The 25,267-nt window shown below is 42.4% G+C and overlaps 1 protein-coding gene and 1 pseudogene across 1 annotated transcript in view; both read left to right on the forward strand.

The window, feature by feature from the left end:
• The window catches only part of LOC140464989 (p21-activated protein kinase-interacting protein 1-like), a 71,558-nt gene extending 56,069 nt beyond the window's left edge, over positions 1-15,489 (forward strand). The window contains exons 9-10 of the mRNA XM_072560728.1: positions 5,472-5,598; positions 14,745-15,489. Coding sequence (XP_072416829.1) covers positions 5,472-5,598; positions 14,745-14,920 — 303 coding nt within the window. The 3' untranslated portion in view covers positions 14,921-15,489. The remainder of the gene's footprint in view (positions 1-5,471; positions 5,599-14,744) is intronic.
• Positions 15,490-22,577: 7,088 nt separating this feature from the next.
• On the forward strand, positions 22,578-23,295 carry LOC140465107 (SH3 domain-containing YSC84-like protein 1 pseudogene; annotated as a pseudogene).
• Positions 23,296-25,267: the final 1,972 nt, after the last annotated feature.

A 25,267-nucleotide genomic window follows, 5' to 3' on the forward strand; every position in this document is an offset into this window, starting at 1 on the left:
TCAAATAACTGCCACCAATCTAATTTCTCCAGTTCCTGTTAATATTGTTGCAATTAGTCTCCTCCCAATGTAGCACTTTCACCCAATGACCAGCCTTATCAAAGACCATATCTAATTTAAAACTTACTGAATTATGATCAAAACTCCCCACTGAAAATTTGATTACTTCATTTCAATACAATGTCTGGTATGGCCCTTCCAAAGTTGGGCTATCTACGTATTATTTCAAGAAATCCTCCTGGATGCACCCACCAAATTCTGCTCCAACTAAGCCCCTGCTACTAATGGAGTACCAGTCAATATCAGGGAAGTTCAAACCAGCCACTACAACAACCATGTTTTTTTACATCTTTTCCTGATCTGCTTACACACCTGTTTCTCTATCTACCACTGGCTATTGGAAATCCTAGAGTATAACTCTATCAAAGCGATTTGTATTTTCTTATTTTTCAGTTCTGCATTTATGGCCATTGCGTCCGTGTTGGTCAAAAACATCCACCTAATTATTCTAATCTTATTTTACAGCACTTGGCCCACAGCCTTGTATGCCTTGGCTTTGCAGGTGCACATCTAAATATTCCTTAAATATAACGAGAGTTTCTGCTTCTACCACCTTTTAAACATGATGTGGAGGAGCTAGTGTTGGACTGGGGTGGACAAAGTTAAAAATCACATAACACCAGGTTGTAGTCCAACAGATTTAACATTCGGAGCATAGCTCCTTCATCAGGTACCTTTTGAAGAGGATCGTAAGATAAAGAATTTATAGTAAACGATTACAGTGTCACACAACTGAAATAATATATTGAACAAACCTAGATTGCTGTTAAGTCTTTCATCTTTTAGAATGGGTTGCAGGTTTTGACTCATGAATATATAAACCCCATAAGTTCTGGGACTTACCTATTAATAAATCAAAACCTGCAACCCATTTTAAAAGATGAAAGATTTAAAAGCAATCTAGGTTTAGATTAGATTACTTAGTGTGGAAACAGGCCCTTTGGCCCAACAAGTCCACACCGACCCGCCAAAGCACACCCACCCAGACCCATTCCCCTACATTTACCCCTGCACCTAACACGACAGGCAATTTAGCGTGGCCAATTCACCTAACCTGCACGTTTTTGGACTGTGGGAGGAAACCGGAGCATCCGGAGGAAACCCACACAAACACGGGGAGAATGTGCAAACTCCACAGTCAGTCGCCTGAGGCGGGAATTGAACCCAGGTCTTTGGCGCTGTGAGGCAGCAGTGCTAACCACTGTGCCGCCCATATTTGTTCAATATATTATTTCAGTTGTGTTACACTGTAATCTTTTACAATAAGTTCTATGTCTTCAGATCCTCTCCCAAAGCTACCTGATGAAGGAGCAGTGCTATGAAAGTTAGTGCTTCCAAATAAACCTGTTAGACTGTAACCTGGTGTTGTGATTTTTAACTTTGTCCACCCTTAAGCAGGCAGTGAATTCTAGATTCCCACAACCCTCTGGGTGAAAACGATTTTCCTCACATCTCCTCTGAACTTTCTGTCTCTTAACTTGTATCTCGAAGTCCAAATAGATAATGTCAAAGCATTGGCCTCATTTACACACCTGGTCACCTCTTCAAAAAATAAATCATACTGGTCAGACAAGACGTTCCCTTAACAAAACCACACTGACTCTTCTTGATCAATCCCTGACTGTTTAAATGCAGATTAATTCTGTCTCTCAGGTTGCTTCCAATAGTTTCTCCCTCACCAAGGTTATTCTGACTGGTCTTTAATAATTTCTTCTTTAAATAGTTGTATAGAACATTAGAACAATACAGCGCAGAACAGGCCCTTCGGCCCTCGATGTTGCGCCGACCTGTGAACTATTCTCAGCTCATACCCCTACACTATCCCATCATCATCCATGTGCTTATCTAAGGATTGTGTAAATCTCCCTAATGTGGCTGAGTTGACTACCTTAGCAGGTAGGGCATTCCACGCCTTTACCACTCTCTGCCTAAAGAAATTGCCTCTGACATCTGTCTTAAATCTATCACCGCTCAAGTTGTAGTTGTGCCCTCTCGTACAAGCTGACGTCATCATCCTAGGAAAAAGTCTTTCACTATCTACCCTAACTAATCCTCTGATCATCTTGTATGTTTCTATCAAATCCCCTCTTCGCCTTCATCTTGCCAATGAGAACAGACCCAAGTGTCTCAGCCTTTCCTCACAAGACCTTCCCTCTAGACCAGGCAACATCCTGGTAAATCTACTCTGCACCTTTTCCAATGCTTCCACATTCTTTCTGTAATGGGGTGACCAGAACTGTACACAATATTCCAAGTGTGGCCGCACCAGCATTTTGTATAGCTGCAGCATGAAATTGCGGTTCCAGAACTCAATCCCTCTACCAATGAAACCTAACACACCGTATGCCTTCTTAACAGCACTATCCACCTGGGTGGCAACTTTCAGGGATCTATGCACATGGACTCCAAGATCCCTCTGCGCATCCACACTACCAAGAATCTTTCCATTGACCAAGTACTCTGTCATCCTGTTATTCTTCCCAAAGTGCATCACTTGACATTTAGCTGCATTGAACTACATTTGCCACCTCTCAGCCCAATTCTGCAGTTTATCCAAGTCCCCCGCAACCTGTAACATTCTTCCAAACTGTCCACTTCTCCACCGACTTTAGTGTCGTCTGCAAATTTACTAACCCATCCACCTATGCCTGCGTCTAAGTCATTTGTAAAAATGACAAACAGCAGTGGTCCCAAAACAGAACCTTGTGGCACACCACTAGTAACCGGACTCCAGGCTGCCTTCTTCCAGAAAGCCAGTTTCTAATCCAAACTGCTAAATCACCCTCAATCCCATGCCTCTGCATTTTCTCCAACAGTTTACCATGTGGAACCTTATCAAAGGCTTGACTGAAGTCCATGTATACCACATCAATTGCCCTACCCTCATCTACATGCTTGGTCACCTTCTCAAAAAATTCAATGAGGTTTGTGAGACCCGACCTGCCCTTGACGAAACCATGTTGACTATCTGAAATCAAATTATTGCTTGCTAGATGATTATAAACCTTATCTCTCCTAATCCTTTCCAAAACATTCCCTACAGCAGAAGTAAGGCTCACTGGTCTATAATTACCTGGGTCATCTCTGCTGCCCTTCTTGAACAAGGGCACAACATTTGCAATCGTCCAGTCCTCAGGTACTAAACCTGTAGACAATGACGACTCAAATATCAAAGCCAAAGGCTCTGCTATCTCCTCCCTAGCTTCCCAGAGAATCCTCGAATAAATCCCATCCGGACCAGGGTACTTGTCTACTTTCACTACTTCTAGAATTGATAACACCTGTGCGTAACCAACCTCGATCCTTTCTAGTCTAATATCATATTGACTATCCTTCAGTATTCCGGCTCCTCTCCTGGGGCCTCCTGTTGTTTTCTCCAATACTATCCCATGCTCACTCTATTAGGTTATATTTTACTTTTGACCATCAGTACAACCTGGTCGCGAAGAAATCTAATGGAGAATTAAAAAGCAACTACTTTCTCCAAAGGTTAGTTTAGTGAAGTGAATAACATGGATATAGTTTAAGGGGAAGCTAGTAAAGGATATGGGGAAGTAGGGAATTGAGTGAGAATCTGGAATTCACTGCCTGCTTTAGGATGGTAGAAGCAGAAGCTCTCAAAATTTATAACAGAGAAGAATACAGCATAGACCAGGCCCTTCGGCCCTCGCTGTTGCGCCAACCTGTGAACTATTCTCAGTATGTCCCTCTACACTATCCCATCATCATCTATGTGTTTATCCAAGGACTGTTTAAATCTCCCTAATGTGGCTGAGTTAACTACATTGGCAGGTAGGGCATTCCATTCCCTTACTACTCTCTGCGTAAAGAACCTGCCTCTGACATCTGTCGTAAATCTATAGCCCCTCAATTTGTAGTTTTTCCCCCTCGTACAAGCTGACACCATCATCCGAGGAAAAAGACTTTCACTATCTACTCGATCTAATCCTTTGATCATCTTGTACGTCTCTATCAAATCCCTTCTTAGCCGCCTTCTTTCCAATGAGTACAGACCCAAGTCTGTCAGCCTTTCCACATAAGACCTTCCCTCCAGACCAGGCAGCATCCTGGTAAGTCTCCTCTGCACCTTTTCCAATGCTTTCACATCCTTCCCGAAATATGGCAACCAGAACTGTACACAATGTTCCATGTGTGGCCGCACTAGTGTTTTGTATAGTTGCAGCATAATATTGTGGCTCCAGAACGTAATCCCTCTACAAGTGAAACCTAACACACCGTATGCCTTCTTAACAGCACTATCAACCTGGGTGACAACTTTCAGGGATCTATGTACCAGGACTGCAAGATCCCTCTGCACATCCACACTACCAAAAATCTTTCCATTGACCCAGTGCTCTGCTTTCTTGTTATTCTTCCCAAAGTGCATCACCTCATATTTAGCTGCATTGAAATCCATTTTCCACCTCTCAGCCCAATTATGCAGTTTATCTAAGTCCCCCTGCAATCTGTAACACTCTTCCAAACTGTCCACTATTCCACCGACTTTAGTGTCATAGGAGCATTTCTATGAGGAAAGATGCAAGGAGGCTTAATGAGACAAATACCATTGTGGAAGTGTTGGATTAAATAACCTGCTTCTGTGCAGCATTTTCTATGTGATTGCATGTGCTAGTCCTCCTAACCACACTCATGGAACTCCCTACAAAGGTAATGCTCCCAACTGTCCTTAATGAATGCCTGAATTGCTCCAGAAGTGGTTCAGCACTGCGAAACTCTTGCACAAAATGGGATTAGAATAATTAGGTGGTTGTTTTTCACTAATGTGGATGGAATATGTTTGGAACTGAAGAAAAAGAAAGTATAAGTCGTGATGCTAAAATTATACTATCGGCCTTACAATAGTCAGCAGGAGAAAGAGGAATAGGCATGTAAGAAGGTCAGGGAAAGATCTGAAAACAATGGAGTTCTTGGAGTGGGTGATTTTATCTTCTCTAACATTGACTGGACCCCCTTAGAACCAGGTGCTTTCATGAAAGAGCACTAAAAGGAATCCAGAGATTTTGATCTTCGAGGTCCTATTTTATAAGGGCTGTATTTGCTGACATTGGTATATGCGCATGATGCACCATTTTAAATGCAGCTTGGAACCCAGGAGAAGAACAGGTGAGACAGGATCAGAACAGCTTGGGGGGTGAAGGATTGGGAGTTGGCAGCCAATGTTATAGGGAATTCAGAAGAGAATGTTTTACTGAAAGACTGATGAGAATGCAAAACCTGCTACCACAGGGTGTGGTTAAATTGAATATTACAGTGAACTTTTTCTGTCACACCATTCTTGAATTTGAAGAAACAGAAAGTTGAAGTAATTGATGTCTGGGTTGACATGCAAGAATACCGATGTAAAGACCTTTCATCTGTCACTGAAATTGATATCCGTCTCTGTATTTCAGATTCAGAGTTGTCCTGTGTTGCTGAGTAAAGTAAATACTTCTGCCCGCCTGACCTGTCTAGCTGTGTGGCTGTCAATTCCTCAAAGCATTGCACAAAGGACTGAAGAGCAAGTAACACAGTGTGAAGGTATGTGGGGAGTCCACTGCATTTAAATTTTGATTAACAGTTTGAATTTATACTTGGGATAGTGAACTCTGAGTCTCGAGTCATAGATTACTTTAAAAAAAACATCTGTCAGGAATGTATCATCTAATCTTCCTTGGAGTGCACAGCTGATTTGTTTAACCACATAGTACCTTTTACTTTTTCCTTCACTGCCATTCGCATGCACTGTTGAAAAAGGTTCATCAAGTGCACAGATTGAGCAGCTTAAATAAAATGTTGATTTTTTTTTCTTTTAAATATTCTGTTTGCAATTAGGAAAAGCTGTGCTTGTTCACAGCATGACGTATTAGTTCAGTTTGAATGGATCAAGAAGTCCAGTGAGGCAAATCTCTATTGGGAGCATCTCGTTCCATCTTTTATATTTTTGACAAGTGGAATAATGAGTTTCTGACTATGAAGAATTGATTGTTGCTTGTTGAATGCCTTGTTAATGGCCCAATGCACCTCAGTAATCTTGAGAAAATTCGACCACAAGAAATAAGAACCGGAATAGGCCATTTCATCCCTGGAGCCTGCTCTGCCATTCAATTGAATCATGGCTGATCTGACATTAATCACATCCACTTTCCTGCATATTCCCCATAACCCTTGATTTCCTTACTGATCAAGAATCTATCTCAGTCTTAAATATACACAAGGACTCTTGCCCCACAGCTCTCTATGACAACAAGTTCCAAAAAACACTCAACTGTCAGAGAGGAAAAACCTCCTCATTTCAGTCTTAAATTGGTGCCCCCTTATTCTATGACTGTGCCCTCTGATCCAAGTCTTTCACAAGAGGAAACATCCTCAGTGTTTACCCTGTCAAGCACCTTAAAAATCTTGTTTCAATGAGATCATCTAACATTCTTCTAAGTTCCAGTGAGCAGAATCCCAGCCTGTTCAACCTTTCCTCATAAGAAAATTCCTCCATACTGGGGATCCATTCTCTGACTACCTCCAATGAAATGATATCTGTCTTTTAATAAGGGGACCAAAATTGCTCTCTGTATTTCAGATGTGGGCCCACCAGCACCTTGTACTGTTACAGTGAGACTTCTTTTATTCTTACACTTCATTCCCTTGAAGTAAAGGTCACCTTTCCATTACTGAAAAATGTGTTGCTGGAAAAGCACAGGAGGTCAGGCAGCATCCAAGGAGCAGGAGAATCCGCGTTTTGGGCATAAGCCCTTCTTCAGGAATCTGAAGAAGGGCTTATGCCTGAAACGTCGATTCTCCTGCTCCTTGGATGATGCCTGACCTGCTACGCTTTTCCAGCAACACATTTTTCAGCTCTGATCTCCAGATCTGCAGTCCTCACTTTCACCTTTCCATGAACCTTCCCAATTATCTGCTTTACCTGTGTGCTAACTTCCTATTTTCCTGCACAAGTATCCCCAAGTCCCTTTATGTTGCAGCTTCCTGAAGTTTTTTCCCCTTTAAATAATACTGTTCTTTTAATCACCCTTCCAAAATGAACAGCTTCACATTTTCCCACATTTATACTCCATTTGCTAACTTGTTGCCCACTCACTTAACTTATCAATATCTCTCTAGACAATTTGTAGCCCTCTTGCAACTTGCCTTTCCACCTGTCTTTGCATTGTTTGCAAATCTGGTTGTAGTACATTTGTTTCTTTCTTCCAAGTTAGTAATAAATGTCATAAATAGTTGCAGTGCAGCACTGATCCCCGAGGAAACCCACTGGTTACATAATGCCAACCTGAAAATGATCCCCTTATCCCCACTCTTCTTGACCATTAGTAGATCCTCATTCACGACATGGAAATCAGAGTGGCTACTTAGTGAGTACAGCTTGCCACTTGATCCAAAGGACTTCTATGTTGGCCATAAGGCACCAACATTTCAAGACGTGCTCCATGGGCACCAACCACATGCATACCATGGCCACAGGCACTGGTATCTGACGTGTGCCAGCCTCTAAAAGCCCTCCTGGTACACTTCTAGTATACTTCTACACTTCAGTGCTGTAATTCAGGCTGCATCAGCAATTATCATTGTAACATTGCAAAAAGGACATTACACTTAGGGCCACAGCTCATGGTCTGAACCAGAATACATTATAGAGTCATAGAGTCCTAAAGATGTACAGCACGGAAATAGACCCTTTGGTCCAACTCATCCATGAGGACCAGATATCCCAACCCAATCTAGTCCCACCTGCCAGCACCTGGCCCATATGCCTCCAAACCCTTCCTGTTCATATACCCATCCAGATGCCTCTTAAATGTTACAATTGCACTAGCCTCCACCACTTCCTCTGGCAGCTCATTCCATACACATACCACCCTCTACGTGAAAAGGTTGCCCCTTAGGTCTTTTTTATATCTTCCCCTCTCACCTATGCCCTCTAGTTCTGAACTCCCCCACCCTGGGGAAAAGACTTTGTCTATTTATTATATTCATGCCCCTCATGATTTTATAAACCTGTGTACGGTCACCCCTCAACCTTTGACGCTCCAGGGAAAACAGTCCTAGCCTATTCAACCTTTCCCTACAGCTCACATCCTCCAACCTTGGCAACATCTTTTGTAAATCTTTTCTAAACCCTTTCAAGTTTCACAGTACAGGTGAGGTGCTGGAGGACTGGAGGGTTGTTCATGTTGTCCCCCTGTACAAGAAGGGTAGGGGGGATATTCAGCGTAATTACACACCAGTAAGCCTGACGTCAATGGTGGGAAAGTTGCTGGAGAAGGTACTGAGGGATAAAATCTATTTTATATTTAGAAAAGAATGGGCTTATCTGTGATAGGCAACATGGTTTTGTGCGGAGGAGATCATGCCTTACCAACCTAGTAGAGTTCTTCGAGGAAGTGACCAAGTTGTTAGATGAAGGAAGGGCAGTTGATACCATATACATGAACTTTAGTAAGGTGTTTGATAAGGTTCCCCATGGTAGACTAATTGAAAAAGTGAAGTTGCATTGTGTGCAGGGTGTTCTAGTTAGGTGAATAAAGAACTGGTTGAGCAACAGGAGACAGAGAGTAGTAGTTGAAGGGAGTTTCTCAAAATGGTGAAAGGTGACCAGTAGTGTTCCACAAGGGTCAGTGTTGGGGGCCACTATTGTTTGTAATATACATAAACGATCTGGAAGAGGGCACTGTTGGTATGATCAAGTTTCAGAAGACATGAAGATTGGTGGAGTAGCAGAAAGCATAAGGGACTGTCAGAGAATACAAGAGGATATAGATAGACTGGAAAGTTGGGCGGAAAAGTGACAGATGGTTTTCAATCCAGACAAATGTGGGGTGATGCATTTTGGCAAGACTAATTCTAGAGCAAATTATACAATGAATGGAAGAGCCTTGGGAAAAATTGGGCAGAGAGATCTGAGAGTGCAGGTCCATTTTACCCTGAAGTTTACTGCACAGGTGGATAGAGTGGTCAAGAAGGCATATAGTATGCTTGCTTTCATTGGACGGGGTATTGAGTATAAGAGCTGACAAGTCTTGTTAAAATTGTACAAGACTTTTGGTTCAGCTGCATTTAGAACACTGTGTACACTTCTGGTCGCCACATTACCAAAAGGATGTGGACACTTTGGAGAGGGTGCAAAGAAGGTTTACGAGGATGTTGCCTGGTATGGAAGGTGCTAGCTATGAAGAGAGGTTGAGTAGTTTGGGTTTATTTTCATTAGAAAAAAGGAGATTGAGGGGGGACCTGATTGAGTTTACAAAATCATGAAGGGTGTAGACAGGGTGGATAGAGACAACGTTTTCCCAGGGTGAAGGATTCAATAATGAGAGGTCACGCTTTCAAGGTGAGAGTTGGAAAATTTAAGGGAGATACACGTGGCAAGTACTTCACACAGAGGGTGGTGGGCGTTTGGAACGCGTTGCCAGAAGAAGTGGTAGAGGCAGGCATGGTAAATTCATTTAAGATGCGTCTGGATAGATGCATGAGTAGGTGGGGAGCAGAGGGATACAGGTGCTTAGGAATTGACTGACAGGTTTAACAGTACATTTGGATTGGCTCGGGCTTGGAGGGCTGAAGGGCCTGTTCCTGGGCTATAATTTTCTATGTTCTTTATAACATCTTTCCGATATGAAGGAGACCAGATTTGCATACAATAGTCCAACAGTGACCTAATCAATTTCCTGTACAGCCGCAACATGACCTCACAACTCCTGATCTCAATACTCTGACTCAATACTCAATACACTATACTCAATACTCAATAAAGGAAAGCATAACAAATGCCTTTTTCACTATCCTATCTACCTGTGTCTCTATGTTCAAAGAGCTATGAACTTGCACTCCAAGGTCGCTTTGTTCAGCAACACTCCCTGGAACCTTACCATTAAGTGTATAAGTCCTGCTAAGATTTGCTTTCCCAAATTGCAACACCTCACATTTATCTAGATTAAACTCCATCTGCTATTTCTCAGGCCATTGACCCATCTGATCAACATCCCGTTGTAATCTAAGGTGACCTTCTTCACTGTCCACTACACCTCAATTTTGGTGTCATCTGCAAACTTACTAACTATACCTCTTATGCTGACATCCAAGTCATTTATATAAATAATGAAAAGTCGTGGATCCAGCACTGATCCTTGTGGCATTCCACTGGTCACAGGCCACCAGTCTGAAAAACAACTCTTCACCACTGCTCTCTGTCTTCTACCTTTGAGCCAGTTCCGTATCCAAATGGCTAGTTCTCCCTGTAGTCCATGAGATCTGACCTTGCTCACTAGTCTCCCATGGGGACCCTTGTCAAAGGCCTCACTGAAGTCCACATCTACTGCTCTGCCCTCATCAATCCTCCTTGTTGCTTCAAAAAACTCAGTCAAGTTTGTGAGACATGATTTCCCATGACATGACTATCCCTAATCAGTCCTTGCCTTTCCAAATATATGTACATTCTGTCCCTCAGGACTTCCACCTGCAACTTGCCCACCACCGACGTCAGGCTCACTGACTTGTTCTTACCACCCTTCTTAAACAGTGGCACCACGTTCACCAACCTCCAGTTTTCCGGCACCTCACCTGTGACAATCAAGAATCCCAATATCTCAGTAAGAGGTCCAGTAATCACTTCCCTAGCTTCACACAAAGTTCTAGGGTACACCTGATCAGGAGCTGGGGATTTATCCACTTTTATGCATTTCATGACATCCTCTCTGTAATAGGGACATTTTTCAAGATGTCACCATCTATTTCCCTACATTCTATATCTTCCATGTCCTTTTCCACAGTAAATACTGATGCAAAATACTCATTTAGTATCTGCCCCATCTCCTGTGGCTCCACACAAAGGCCACCTTGCTGATCTTTGAGGGGTTCTATTCTTTCTCTAGTTACCCTTTTGTCCTTAATGTATTTATAAAAACCCTTTGTTCTATCCTGTCTATACCTGACATATGCTTCCTTCTTTTTCTTAACCAAACCCTGAATTTCTTTAGTCATCCAGCATTCCCTATACCTACCAGACTTTCCTTTCACCCTAACAGGAATATACTTTTTCTGGACTCTCATTATCTCATTTCTGAAGGCTTCCCATTTTCCAGCCGACCCTTTCCCTGCAAACATCTGCACCCAATCAGCTTTTGTAAGTTCTTGCCTAAAACCATCAAAATTGGCCTTCCTCCAATTTAGATTGGATTCCCTACAGTATGGAAACAGGCCATTCGGCCCAACAAGTCCACACCGGCCCTGCGAAGAGTAACCCATCCAGACCCATTCCCCCTATTTACCCCTGACTAATGCACCTAATACTATGGGCATTTTAGCATGGCCAATTCACCTAATCTACACATCTTCGGATTGTGGGAGGAAACCAGAGCACCCGGAGGAAATCCATGCAGACACGGGGAGAATGTGCAAACTACACACAGACAGTCGCCTGAGGCTGGAATTGAACCCGGGTCCCTTGTGCTGTGAGGCTAACCTCTGAGCCATAGAACTTCAACTTTTAGATCTGGTCTACCCTTTTCTATCACTATTTTAAAACTTATAGAATTATGGTCGCTGGCCCCAAAGTGCTCCCCCACTGACACCTCAGTCACCTGTCCTGCCTTATTTCCGAAGAGTAGGTAAGTTTTGCAACTTCTGTAGTAGGTACATCAACATACTGAATCAGAAAATTTTCTTGTACGCACTTAACAATTTCCTGTCCATCTAAGCCCTTAACACTATGGCAGTCCCAGTCTATGTTTGGAAATTTAAAATCCCCGACCATATCCACCCTATTATAGAACATAGAACATTACAGCGCAGAGCAGGCCCTTCGACCCTCAATGTTACACTGACCTGTGAACTATTCTCAGCTCGTCCCCTACACTATCCTAAACGGTGGTGCAGCCACACTTGGAGTATTGTGCACAGTTCTGGTCCCCATATTTCGGGAATGATATGGAAGCATTGGAAAAGGTGCAGAGGAGATTTACCAGGATATTGCCCAGTCTGGAGGGACGGTCTTATGAGGAAAGACTGAGAGACTTGAACCTGTTCTCATTGGCAAGATGAAGGCGAAGAAAGGATTTGATAGAGACATACAAGATGATCAGAGGATTAGATAGGGTAGACAGTGAAAGTCTTTTTCCTAGGATGATGATGTCAGCATGTATGAGGGGGCATAACTACAAATTGAGGGTGATCGATTTAAGACAGATGTCAGAGGCAGGTTCTTTACTCAGAGAGTGTTAATAAAGAACGTGGAATGCCCTACCTGCCAATGTAGTTGACTCAGCCACATTAGGGAGATTTAAACAATTTTTAGATAAGCACATGGATGATTTTGGGAGAGTGTACGGGGACAAGCTGAGAATAGTTCACAAGTCGGCGCAACATCAAGGGCCGAAGGGCCTGTTCTGCGCTGTATTGTTCTGTGTTCTATCTCCTTACAAATTTGTTTTTCAATTTCCCTCTGACTATTTAGGGGTCCATAATGCAATCCCAATAAGATGATCATTCCTTTCTTATTTCTCAGTTACACCTAAATAACTTCCCTGGATGTTTTTTGGGGAAAATCCTCCCTCAGCACAGCTATAATACTATCCCTTATCAAAAATCCCTTATCCCCCTCCTCTCTTGCCTCCCTTGTTTCTGCAATTGCTATGATATCCCAGTCCCATCTTCCTAACCATGCCTTGAGTACATCTGCCTTCCCTGTTAGGCCTCTTGTATCAAAATAAATGCATTTAATTTATCAGTTCTACCTTGTTCTCTGCTTTGTCCCTGCCTGCCCTGACTGTTTGACTCAGCTTTTTTTCTCAACTGTACCAGTCTCAGATTGAAATCTTTCCTCACTATCTCTCTGTGCCCCATCTCCCTCACCTTACTAGTTTAAATCTTCCCGAGCAGCTCTAGCAAATCTCCCTGCCAGTATATTAGCCCCCTTCCAATTTAGGTGCATACCGTCTTACTTGAACAGGTCACTTCCCCCAAAACGGCTTCCAATGATCCAGAAATGTGCATCCTTCTCCCATACACCAGCTCCTCATCCATACATTCATCTGCTCTATCCTCTTATTCCTGCCCTCACTACCTCATAGCACCGGGTGTAATCCAGATATTATGAGGCTGATCACTTGCTGTCATAATTTTCATTCATTCTAAGCTAACCTGGATGCTCATGGTACTCCTGCCTTGCCTTTTTGCATTTTGTCCCCTTACTTCTGACGTCCCCATTACTTCTGACGTGCTTTGCTATTTAGTGCAGCGGATGCTTGTCGTGGTTGTCACCGCGCTTCAGTGAAATCAAGGGAATTTGTCTTTAATCAAAGGATTCCAGCACAGTAAGTTATCTTCTGGTTCCAGTTCAGGGGCTTGGAAATGGTCAGCAGCTTGAGTGGCCTGATGAATGATGTTCACAACATTTGGGGTGAGGAGCTGAATGTTAGACAGTGAATGACCCCTCTTGACTCTTTCTGCCCTAATAGAAACTGGTTTTCTCCTGGAACGAGAGAGAAAGATAGATGTTCAGTAAGGTGAAAGTGGGTAGCAATGTTGCATTTGTTGAAGATGAGGATGTGTCCTGAGAGTGTGACCAGGTAGTGCTGTAGGGTTGCATTTGCTGAGTGAGTGAGCTAAGATGTTGCAGGAATGAGAGTGATAAAGTATGAATCTTGGTGGGAGGTGGGTGCAATTGCAAAGATGGAATGAGTGTGATGTATCAGAGAGAAGGTGGTGGCACCTAAGCTGGTGGAATGGAGGTGGGCATTGAACTCCTTACAATGCAGTACATTCCTGCAAATAGATAAGATTGGTTTAACCTGAGTAGCAACCACTGATCATGGCCTCCATTCCTGAGGAAGAGGAAGTCCCAACTTTGCACCGTCCTGTCCAGCAGAACTTGCAGGCCCCTGTCCGCAAATCATTTGTTGAATTCCAAGGCATGTGTCAAGAACCGTGCAGGGCAGCTCCAGATGATGGTGTTTCTCCGAATTCACAATGGATTTTTAAAGCTGGTCTGAGCTTGGGGAATGTCAATAAGTGCTGGGACACTTGCTGAGTGGCAGGTTGTTGCAGGAACAGCATATGGTAAGATGGAACCAGAATATGATGTGATAAAAGCTATAGCAGTAGGATAAGTAGTTAATGAGGCAGATTTGGTATGATACAGTGAGAAAACTAGATATTGTGGCAGAAATCCCTCTTAAACTGTCACAACGGTCTTGGTCAAAAAAAATAAGATTCAGGCCATTGTTCTACAATCCTTCAAACTAGGATTGATTTATACACTAAATGTCTGAAAACTGAAAGATTTTTGGCCAAGGGACAGGTACATAAGATTAACTGTTACTCTAGTATATATGGTGTTTATGCATTTTTATTACCACCTTTGAGTAGTACATTTTACCCCTAAATTTTGTTAACAAAAATAATTTCCAAATGAAACTAATTCCTTGTAGCATTTCTCATAAGATTTATTACTACCACAACCATAGAAAAATGTTGAGTGTTTTTAAAAAATATTGTGGTATATGAAACATATGAATTCAGAATGTTAATCTATGCTTATTGTAATCTCATCATCAACATTATACCTACAATTTCAAAGCCTTACAGTAAATGATGCATAGGCTGCTACTGTCACTGAATATTTGATATTTCATGACTGTTTGCTGTGCATTTCTAATTATTTCCCTATATTTTTGTTGCAGGAGACAAATCCAGCATTAAACTTTCTAAACAGAAGAAGGTTAGATTAAAAGAAGCTACTTTGGATGGTGGGAAACAACCACAAAAGAGAAAGCGAGAAATTCTGTACAAGAGCGAAAAGGCTGTTGAAACAAAAGAGAAGAGAAAGAAAAGGCTTCAAATGAACACTTCTCAGTAGTGTAATTATATATAATCAGGTGTTGTATGTGGATGATCACATGACATTTCATGCTTTTGTCTTTGTAAAGTGAGATTGTGGATGTCAGTGAAATGTTGACATTATCTGAATAGACTGCTTTCTCAGGGTGCATCTCATAGCACAAATCCAGGATTTTAAAATGTTAACTGTCTAGATTCCTAGAAGCTTACAGTCAATTTGAAATGCGAAATGAAATTGTCAAATTTGTAGCTTTAACAGATTTCATGATAGTGAAGTGTAAAATTGTAAAATCTGATAGTTCTGCAATTCATTTTTCTATGAAGACCAAAGCATCTGTGATGACATTTCTCGATGTGGAAGAATTATTGTCTTTTATGTTTCAGTTGTCACCTTTTTGCTAAGAGAGTTGCTGTGTACTGGAAAGAAAAACAATCAGAAGTGGTTTTCCGCATCAAATCAATCAACTATGGTTTTGTGAATTACATTGTGTTAACTTTCACTGTGTCAGGTTACAAATGTAAAATAGTTAGTTGCAAGTAAGGAGGTGCAGTAGAAAAACAGAAAATTAAACAAGAAATTCAATTATACTTGACAACAGCTCTTATTTGAAGTGTGACAGATTTTATTCATTCTGATTTTATCAAGTTAGTTTTATTCACTGATCTATTCAAATTTTAAATTGAATGGGAAAGAAAAAGAATACAGGGTAGTTGCTTTTTGACTTTATTACTATGCACAAAATGGTAACTGAAAATGAATGAGAAACCAGCAAAAGGAGAGAATGCAGAGCAGCACATCTTCGGACTGTGGGAGGAAACCGGAGCAAACCCACACAGACACAGTGAGAATGTGCAAACTCTTCCAGCCTTGCGCGACTGTCTGTGTATCGAACCCGGTTCCCTGGTACTGTGAGGCAGCAGTGCTAACCAATGAGCCACTGTGTCACCTTACTTCCACCAACATACCACTAGCAAAAGAAACACTCATACCAGTACTGGAAGAACTGGAAACACAGACACCCAAAAACACCACCAGCAAGGCCAATACGCTCACAGTACGAGACTTCACTTTGACTTACACAGTCAAGTATTTAAATAACCCATATCAGGATTCATAGCAGAAGCAGTCATGCAAAGACTGGAACGCACAGCCCTCCCCCTGATCCAACCAAAGCTATGGATCAGATTTGTGGACAACACATTTGTCATCATCAAATGCATTAACTTGGAGGAAACACACTATCTCATCAACAACATATTCACCAGGACCAAATTCATGAGAGAAAAGGAGAACAACAATCAACTCCCATTCCTAGACATCATAGGAGAATGTGGGACCAACGGTGAATTCCTAACCAAACTATATACGCAGGTGACCCACAAAGACCAAATCCTTAACTACAATAGCAATCACCCCAACGTCCACAAACACAGCTGTGTCAGAACATTATTTAAATGAGCTATAACACACCAGAACTACACAAAATTGAGGAACAACGCCCTACACAAGATCTTCAGAAAAATTGGATACCCCACCCCAATGCCTAGTGGACAGACAATGCCAAGCGATCACTGTATGCCCTGATTCATTGGCCACCCTATCTGTATCAAGAACATATTAGAAATGACAACCAGACCCCTACGACTACTGTGAGTTGTAGTAGCACACCATCCCCACAGCTACACTACATCAACAACTCACAAGGACAACAACCCCATACCCACAACATGCAGGACTAACATAATATACAAAATCCCTTGCCATAAACACTGCATCAGACAGACCAGCAGGAAACTAACAATCCGGAAACATGAATACCAGCTAGCAACAAAACTGCACAACCAACTCTCCCTCGTCTCAATAAATGGAGACAAGGAGAGCCATCAATTAGACAGGGACAATATAACCATCGTAGGACAAGCTAAAGAGATGCATGCAAGGGAATTCAACCTGAATGCCATCAACAAGCATGTGGAAACAGACCCCAGAGCAAAGCCGGAAATGACAAAGCCAGATCATATCAATATCAAGCAGAGTAGAACAACAACACTTCACAGAAGTCTCACTGATTATGTTTCCGAGCATGGGGACAAAATGTCCTCATGACAACCCACCAGCCCCACTAGCAAACCAACAACCGCATCCACAACCTGAGCTGCAAATCTTTGCTAAAACCTTAAAAGTTAAGTGCTCTTGCCTTAAACAAAAATGTGTGTTTACTGTGCCTCATTGCAGTTGTAATGTTAACTTTCGCATTTTTATTTAAAATCCAGTCTAATAAAGATAATATTTTCTTACTGTTATAGCATGTGAAGTGTGTACAAGTTCTAACTTAGAGACTTACAGCACAGAGTTGGGGGCACAAACAAAATTGACCTTAAAAGCAGCAAAGACTGGGGGCATCAATCAAAAACAAGTGCTCAACTACTGCAATTCCATTTGCATCATTTGACCCATAGCTCTGTGTGCCTTGGCATCACAAATGCACATTTAGATTAGATTAGTTCCCTACAGTGTGGAAACAGGCCCTTTGGCCCAGCAAGTCCACATTGACCTTCGGAAGGGTAACCCACACACACCCATTTCCCTCTGACTAATGCACCTAACACTATGGACAATCTAGCATAGCCAATTCACCTAACCTGCACATCTTTGGACTGAGAGAGGAAACCGGAGCACCTGAAGGAAACCCACACATACTGGGAGAATGTGCAAACTCCACACAGACAGTTGTCCGAGGCTGGAATTAAGCCTGGGACCCTGGTGCTGTGAGGCACTGAGCCACCGTGCCGCCCCTACATCTAAGTAATTCCTAAGTATTCTGAGGGTTTCCATCTCTACCAACCCTACAGGCAGTGAGTTCGAGAGTCCCAACATTCTCCAGGAGAAAAAACCTTTCATCGCATCCCTTCTGATCCTTATATTTTAAATCTATGCCCCCTAGTTCATTGATGCTTCTACCAAGAACAAATATTCCCTCCTATCCATCTCAATGCCCATCATAATTTTAAACACATCAATAATGTCAGCCTCTCTGTCTCTATTCTTCGAGGAAAATATCTTGGTATATCTCCTATACACACAATATTCAAGCCATGGCCTAACCAATGTTTGCCACAGCAAAGAAAATTAAGTTTCACATGTGTCTTTCATTATGACGCAGAGTCAATGTATTCGCAAAGCTTCAAAGATGCTCAAAATTGACACCAACGGTAATGATCCAGCCTTTTGAAGAACCATCCCATTAATTCCAGATACCAGTTTGTATCCTAAAAGACTTAGTAATTTTTAACAGCGTAGTCACTTTGTTGTTTAATTTTGGTCTACTAATCTAATTGGTCTGTGCTGTGAACTTCAAAATCCTTTGTTTTCACCCCTATTCATACAAAAGACAGCTGAACAAGTAAAAGAAAATAACAAAACTGGCCAGATTACTGGATGGGTTTGCAGGATGTCTTGTTTCACCAACATTGATACTGTTCCTTGAGTTTTTTGTTTATGTTGATAAGGGTCATCAGTTCAGTCAGGTAAAGCCAGTAGTATTGAGCTTTCAAGAGCTGCTAATATGAGATTAGGCAGGGAACTTACAAATCTTCATGCTGTACGATCAACAGCCAGATTCCTTTTTCACAGAAAATGGTCCAAAACCCAATTCAAACACTGACAGATGCTCCCTATTCTGTTATGCACACCTGCACCATCACACTCCCTGGCCAAGCACAAGTTATGCCTTTCCCTGCTCAATCTCTCGGACCCACTCCCTCTGTTCCATTTTGTCTGCATTTGCTTGTGGTTTCTGTTCCATTTTGCCTGTCCACCTGGGGTCTCTGTTTCTTGTCTACGCTTTCTTTCTGCTCCCACTGCCTGTGCACACACTCTTGCCTTGCATGTACCTTATGCTGTCTTCCATACATTTCTCTGCACAATCTTGTTCACACGCACATGCTCTCTCTGCTCTTACCCACCCATCCACTTGCTCTCTCTGCTCAATATTGGCTGGTACATTCTATCTCTGCTCTGCTTGCACACCCATGCCCTCTCTGAATCTTTTTGCCTGCCCATTTCTTCTGTTCTGTTCACCTGGCATGGTCTCTCTTTCTCTGCTCCCTCTCAGCTGCTCATACTGTCCTTGCTCCCACTTGTCCGCATGCACGCTTTTTGCTGCTGCATCTCGCCTGCACACACTCTCTCTATTACCTCTTGCGTGTCTACACTCTCAGTTTCCCTTTGCCCATAGTTCTCTCTGATCCATCTCGCCCACTTGTCTGTACTCCCATGCACTCTCTTTGCTGTCTCTGACTCAAGCCCATCTCTCTGTTTCCTCATATGACTGCCCCCATATCCCCCGACTCACACCCACAATCTGCACTCCCTTCTTTAGTTCCTCTTATGCATGATCACTCTTAGCTCCCTCTCTCCCCACATGCTCTCACTTTGCATCCACCCATGTGCATGATCTTTTTGTATCCCCATGCAACTCTCTGATTGCTCTGGCTGGCCCTCCCACTTCTGCAGCTATTCTCAGATTTCATAAATTGGCTGGGTGACAGTTTCACTCACTGAAGAGCATGCAGGATGCAGAAAGTGTTTATAGATAGGCGTTTCAGGGATGTGGTCACACCAAAGGTTCAGTAAGGTAGATGGGCAACCACCAGGAGGGACGAGAAGGCAGTGGGGATGTGGTCACACTGTTCGGGTGTGTGACCTCTCAGAGGAAAGCAACAGCAGCAGCCCGATCAGAGGCACCATGATTGGCTTTGTATAATACAATGGATCTAATTGTAGGTGAGTAGTAATGATAGGGGACTCTATAGTCAGAGGGACAGACAGGTGTTTCTGTGGCCGCAAGAGTTTCCAGGATCAAATTTAGCCTCCCCGGTGCCAGGATCAAGGATGTCTCTGAATGGCATGACATTCGAAAAGGTGAGGGTTACGTTGTGGTCCATGTTGATACTAATGACACAGGCAGGAAAGCAGATGAGGTCCTTGAAAGGGAATTTAGGGAGTTAGGTAGGAAGCTAGAAAGTAGGATCACTCGGGCTATAATCTTAGGATTATTTCCTGTACCACTTGTTAGGGAGGACAAAAGTAGAAAGGTGATACAGTTGAATGTGTGGCTAAATAGGTTGCTTTAGAAGGGAGGGCTTCAGATATCTGGATTTCTTCCAGGGCTGGAGGAACCTGTCCAAGAAAGACTAGTGGTGTTGGGAATGAGTGCAGTAGGTCAGCATGTGGCATGATCGCGGAGAAGGTAGAGATTGAGTCAACGGAGTCTAATAGGAAAAATAAACAAGACCAACTTAATGAACACCGGGACTGGCCGTACGACGTAATGTATTTTATTACAAGGAGTACAGCAGGAAAGGCAAATGAGCTTAAAGCTTCAATTTTGTTTAGTGTGCTTGTCTTTATTAGTGCATCGTTTATAGGAGTTGGGAAGTCATGTTGAGGTTGTACAGGACATTGGTTCAGCCACTTTTGGAATATTGTGTTCAATTCTGATCTCCCTGCTAACAAACAGAATGATGTTGTGAAACTTGAAAGGGTTCAGAAAATATTTACAAGGGTGTTGCCAGGGTTGGTGGGTTTGAGCTACAGGGAGAAGCTGAACAAGCTGAATGTATTTTACTTGGAGGCTGAGGAGTGGCCTTATAGAAGTTTCTAAAATTATGAGTGGCATGGATAGGATAAATAAATACATTTTTTTTCCCCAGGGTAGCTGAGCCTAAACATAGAGGACATAGATTTAAGGTGAGAGAGGAAAGACTTAAAAGTGAGCTAAGGGATAACTTTTTCACACAGTATGGTGTGTGTCTGGAATGAGCTGCCAGAGGAAGTGGTGGAGGCTGTTACAATTACAACATTTAAAAGGCATCTGGATGGATATATGAATAGGATATAAGCCAAGTGCTAGCAAATGGGACTAGATTATTTTAGGATATCTGGTCAGTATGGATGACTTGGACTGAAGGGTTTGGTTCTGTGCTGTACAGCTCTATGATGTTAATTAATAGATGGGCCTACAATGTTGTAGCCATTACAGAAACTTGGTTGAGAGAAGGGTAGGAGTAGTAGTTCAATATTCCAGGGTTTTGATCTTACAGGCATGATGAGGATATAAAAGGGGTGGGGAAGTTGCATTAATAATTAAGGAGTATGTCACAGCTATACTAAGAAAAGACAACTCATCCAGCAAGGTAATATGCAAAGAAGTCAAATAAGAAATAGGAACAGATATTGAGTCTGCTATGACTTACAGGTTTTTCAACCCAATTTTCCTGCTTTTGCCCTTTAACCTTTGACCCTTTGGCAATCAAGAACTTATCTATCTTTTTTTAAAAAATACTCAATGACCTGGTCCCCAGAGCCTTCTGTGGCAATGAATTGCACAGATTCAAACTCTCTGGCTAAAGAGCTTTCTCTTCATCTTTTGTTCTAAACGGTCTTCCTTTACTCTAAGGCTGTGCCCTCTGGTCTTTGCCTCTCCTGTGAATGGAAACATTTTCCCGACGTCCATTCTGTCCAGGCTGTTCAGTATTCTGTAAGTTTCAATCAGATCCCACTCATCCTTCTCAACTCAATTGAGTATAATCCCAGAATCTTCAAACATTCCTCATATGTTCAGCCTTTCATTCCTGGGAACTGTTATGGACCAGGCCAGACCCCCTCAAACTATTTACTTTTTTTAAAGGCAGATGAAAGTGGATACTGGAGTGATGTAGCTGGTCAAACCACTTGGCTTTAAGCAAAACAATTTATTTGCACACTACAGTTGAAACATAAACAAAAGAAAACAGAATTTAGAATAACTTAAGGTCATAGCTAACCAGCTCATGTGAAAGCTGAAGCACAAGGACTTGCAATCATCTTGGTAATTAAAGCTGGAGTTTTAGTAACTGCTCGCGGAGGCAGTGGAATTGTATTGAGTCGCCTGGCAGATGGAAGAAGGTCTGCTCCTTCAGCAATAGGCATTGCTGGACTTGGTGGGAGTTTTGAGATTGGAATTGAGATATCTGATTTGGTGATGTTAGCGCGGATGAAATGATCTCAGTCCGAGCCCAGAGTGCAGTTCGACAATCGGTAATTTACTAAATTGTTTAACGCCGGCGGAGACCAACCGAGGTCCGAATCTCGATCGCTCTCTCGTTCCCCGCGCGATGTTACAAGTTATATACTTCATGAGTCAGGATGTAGGAGATTGGGTATGAATGAGTGTGAATGGTGGCAATCATGGCTGGAGTATGTGTGAATGTCAAGCTTCCTGCCGTCCTCGGAGAGTCGGCAGCATACACAAAAGGTGTGCTGTTTATCTTTACGTGAATGGGTCCAGGTGCTATCTGCTTGTCTCTCCGTGAGGACTGGAGGCTAGCACCCCCCTTTGTTACTTCCAAAGTGTCTGTTAGATTCATCTTGTTCGTTTGGTGTTTGCCTTTTGTGTAGGACTGTTTTGCATGATCAGGTTATGGGTGTGTGTCAGTTGGAACCTTGACGAGATTATAAGGTGGGTTTCGATCTGTGAGTCATGACCATTGTCTGGAGTCCTGACTAGTGTCTGGTCTGGTGTGTATTCGGATCTGTCTTTGGGCCCCCTTTTCCCGATCATGTGGTCGGGCTGGCAGCTGCTGTTTTAGAATGAATACTGTTTGCTTTAAAATGGATACTGCTGGCTCTCCCAATGTGGGCCTTGCTCCATGGTAAACACGGGGCGGTTTATCACCCCCCTTCAGTGATAATCCTGAAACAGAAGCTTGCAGTTGATGCATTTGCAAAAGGGGAAGTCTCACATTACGTGGAAATTTTACAACTGTAATTGAGCCCATTGGCAGAAACTTAGAGGGAGATGTTGCTGTTAGAAGTTCACCTGCTGTCCACACCTACTGCAAGTCATGTCGGTTGTTTGCTGGAATATATTTAGAAGGATCTTCTTTGATTGAAAGAAAAGAAAGCAATCACAAGTTTTACTGCGAAGACATCCGAGCATGTGTAATTTTGTATGGTGATGTTGAGCCTCCAGCTGTTGCCCATGAGTTTTATGACATACTGGGTACATTTAATGAGCAGTACCAGAAGGAAGAACAATGTGGAAATAAGAAAAAAGTAATAAGACCACAAGCAAAGGCCAAAGAATCACAAAATTCCTCACCCAGACCATAACATATATAACCATCTGCGAATGGAGGATTAAGAGAAAATCTGTGGGAAGTGCCTTCAATTGTGACAGCGATGCTCTCGTTTGAGGGACAAGCACCGGGTGACCTGAGCTTCTGCGCAGGTGATAAAATCACTGTAACATCCCGAACTAATTCTCAGTTTGACTCAGGTAGGAAGGAAAACTTCGTGGAAATGTTGGCATTTTCCCAGCTAACTATGTGTCTGTTTCTCAAGACAACTGATTGTTAATCACACATTTAGCATTGCCAAATGTTGTACTTTGATTTGTTGCCTGTTTCCCTATTGTAGGGAATCTACTCTTAACTATTTGAAAACCTAACTGACTCGAAATCACAACTTCACGAATCTGTTCCAATTCCCACAACATCCCAATAATATATCTCTTGGCAAATGGTAAATTCAAACGCAGGTTCTTTCAGGCAGAAGAGATTTCAGAGAGAAAGTTCAGGCAAGACTTCTGTTCAAGCATGGAACATCTTTTCACAGTAGCCACTTCTTTGCTGCCAGCAGCTTCTGATTTCCAATGAAAAACTAAACAGAACTGGAAAAAACCTGAACTGGGACAACTGGACACTCCCCTTTCATTATAACTACTTAAAAAAAACTTTAAAGCCCTCTTATGATTATTGACTTAGGCTGTGTCTATTAGCCATTTTGGCACCTCATATTTTACAAACCCTCTAGAAAAAAAACAAGGACAACATAACCTTGTTAAAGAAACAGAATCATCACAGATCATTCTCGTGAACATCCTTTGGATGCACTCCAGGGCCAATACATCCTTTCTGAGGTATGAGGCCCAAACAGTTGCTCACAATATCCTAAATGTGGCCTGATCAGAGCCTAATAAAACCTGAGAAGTGAATACCGCTTTTCAATTCCAGTCCTCTCTAGTTGAATGACAACATTTTGTTTGCCTTCCTATCTACTGACTCAATGTACTAGTTTACCTTAAGAGAAATCTGAACTGTGACTCCCAAGTCTCTTTGCGCTTCAGGTTTCCGAATTTTCTCCCCATTTAGAAAATAGTCCCTGCCTCTATTCTACCTCCTAAAGTGCATGACCTCACACTTTTCTATGTTGTATTTTATCAGCCACTTCTTTGCTCACTCTCTGAACAGACTGAATCTTTATGCAGCCTCCCCACCTCCTCAATACTACCTGCCCCTCCACCTATCTTTGTATCACCTGCAAACTTAGCCAGAATGCCCTTAGCTCCTTCATTCAGATCATTAATGCATAAAGTGACAAGTTGTGGTCCAAGCACTGACCCTTGCGGAACACCACTTGTCACTGGCTTCTATTCTGAGAAGGACTCTTTTATCCCCACTCTCTGCCTTTTGCCAGACAGCCAATCTTCTATCCAATCTCATACCTTACCTCTAATACCATAGGCTCTTATCTTACTCAGCAGCACCTTACTGTGCAGCACCTTATCAAATATCTTATGGAAGTACATCCATTGGCTCTATTTGGTCTAACCTGCTCATTACCTCCTTAAAGATTTATTTTTAGAATCCCTACAGTATGGAAACAGGCCCTTTAGCCCAACAAGTTCATACCTACCCTCCGAAGAGTAACCTACCCAGGCTCATTCACCTACAGAATTCCAACGCATTTGTCAGACATGACCTCTCCTTGATGAAACCATGCTGACTTTGCCTATTTTACCATGCACCTCTAAGCATTCAGAAATCTCATCAAGGAATGAAATGGCCTAGTGGTATTATCGCTTGACTATTAATCCAGAAACCCAGAATAATGTTCTGAAGACCTGGGTTTGAATCCTGTCATGGCAGATGGATTAGATTTATTTTTTTTAATCTGGAATTAGGAGTTGACTGATGATTATGAAACCATTGTCAATTGTCAGAAAAGTCCATCCATTAGGGAAGAAAATCTGTCATCCTTACGTGATCCGCCCTACATGTGACTGCAGAGCAACAGCAGTGTGGTTGACTCTCAATTGCCCTCTGAAATGGCCTAGCAAGTCACTCAGTTGTATCAATTGCGAGAAAGTGACAACAAGGAACAGGACAGGCCACCTGGCAACAACCTTGGAACCTGAAAAGACAGTGGCAAAAATGCAAACAGCCCTGTCTACCATGCAAAGTCCTCCTTACCAACATGTGGGAGCTAGTGCCGAAGTCAGGAGAGCTGTCTCACTGCCTTGTCAAGCAACAGCCTGAAAGA

The sequence above is a fragment of the Chiloscyllium punctatum genome, chromosome 41, assembly GCF_047496795.1.
Source record: "Chiloscyllium punctatum isolate Juve2018m chromosome 41, sChiPun1.3, whole genome shotgun sequence".
Classification (NCBI taxonomy): domain Eukaryota; kingdom Metazoa; phylum Chordata; class Chondrichthyes; order Orectolobiformes; family Hemiscylliidae; genus Chiloscyllium; species Chiloscyllium punctatum.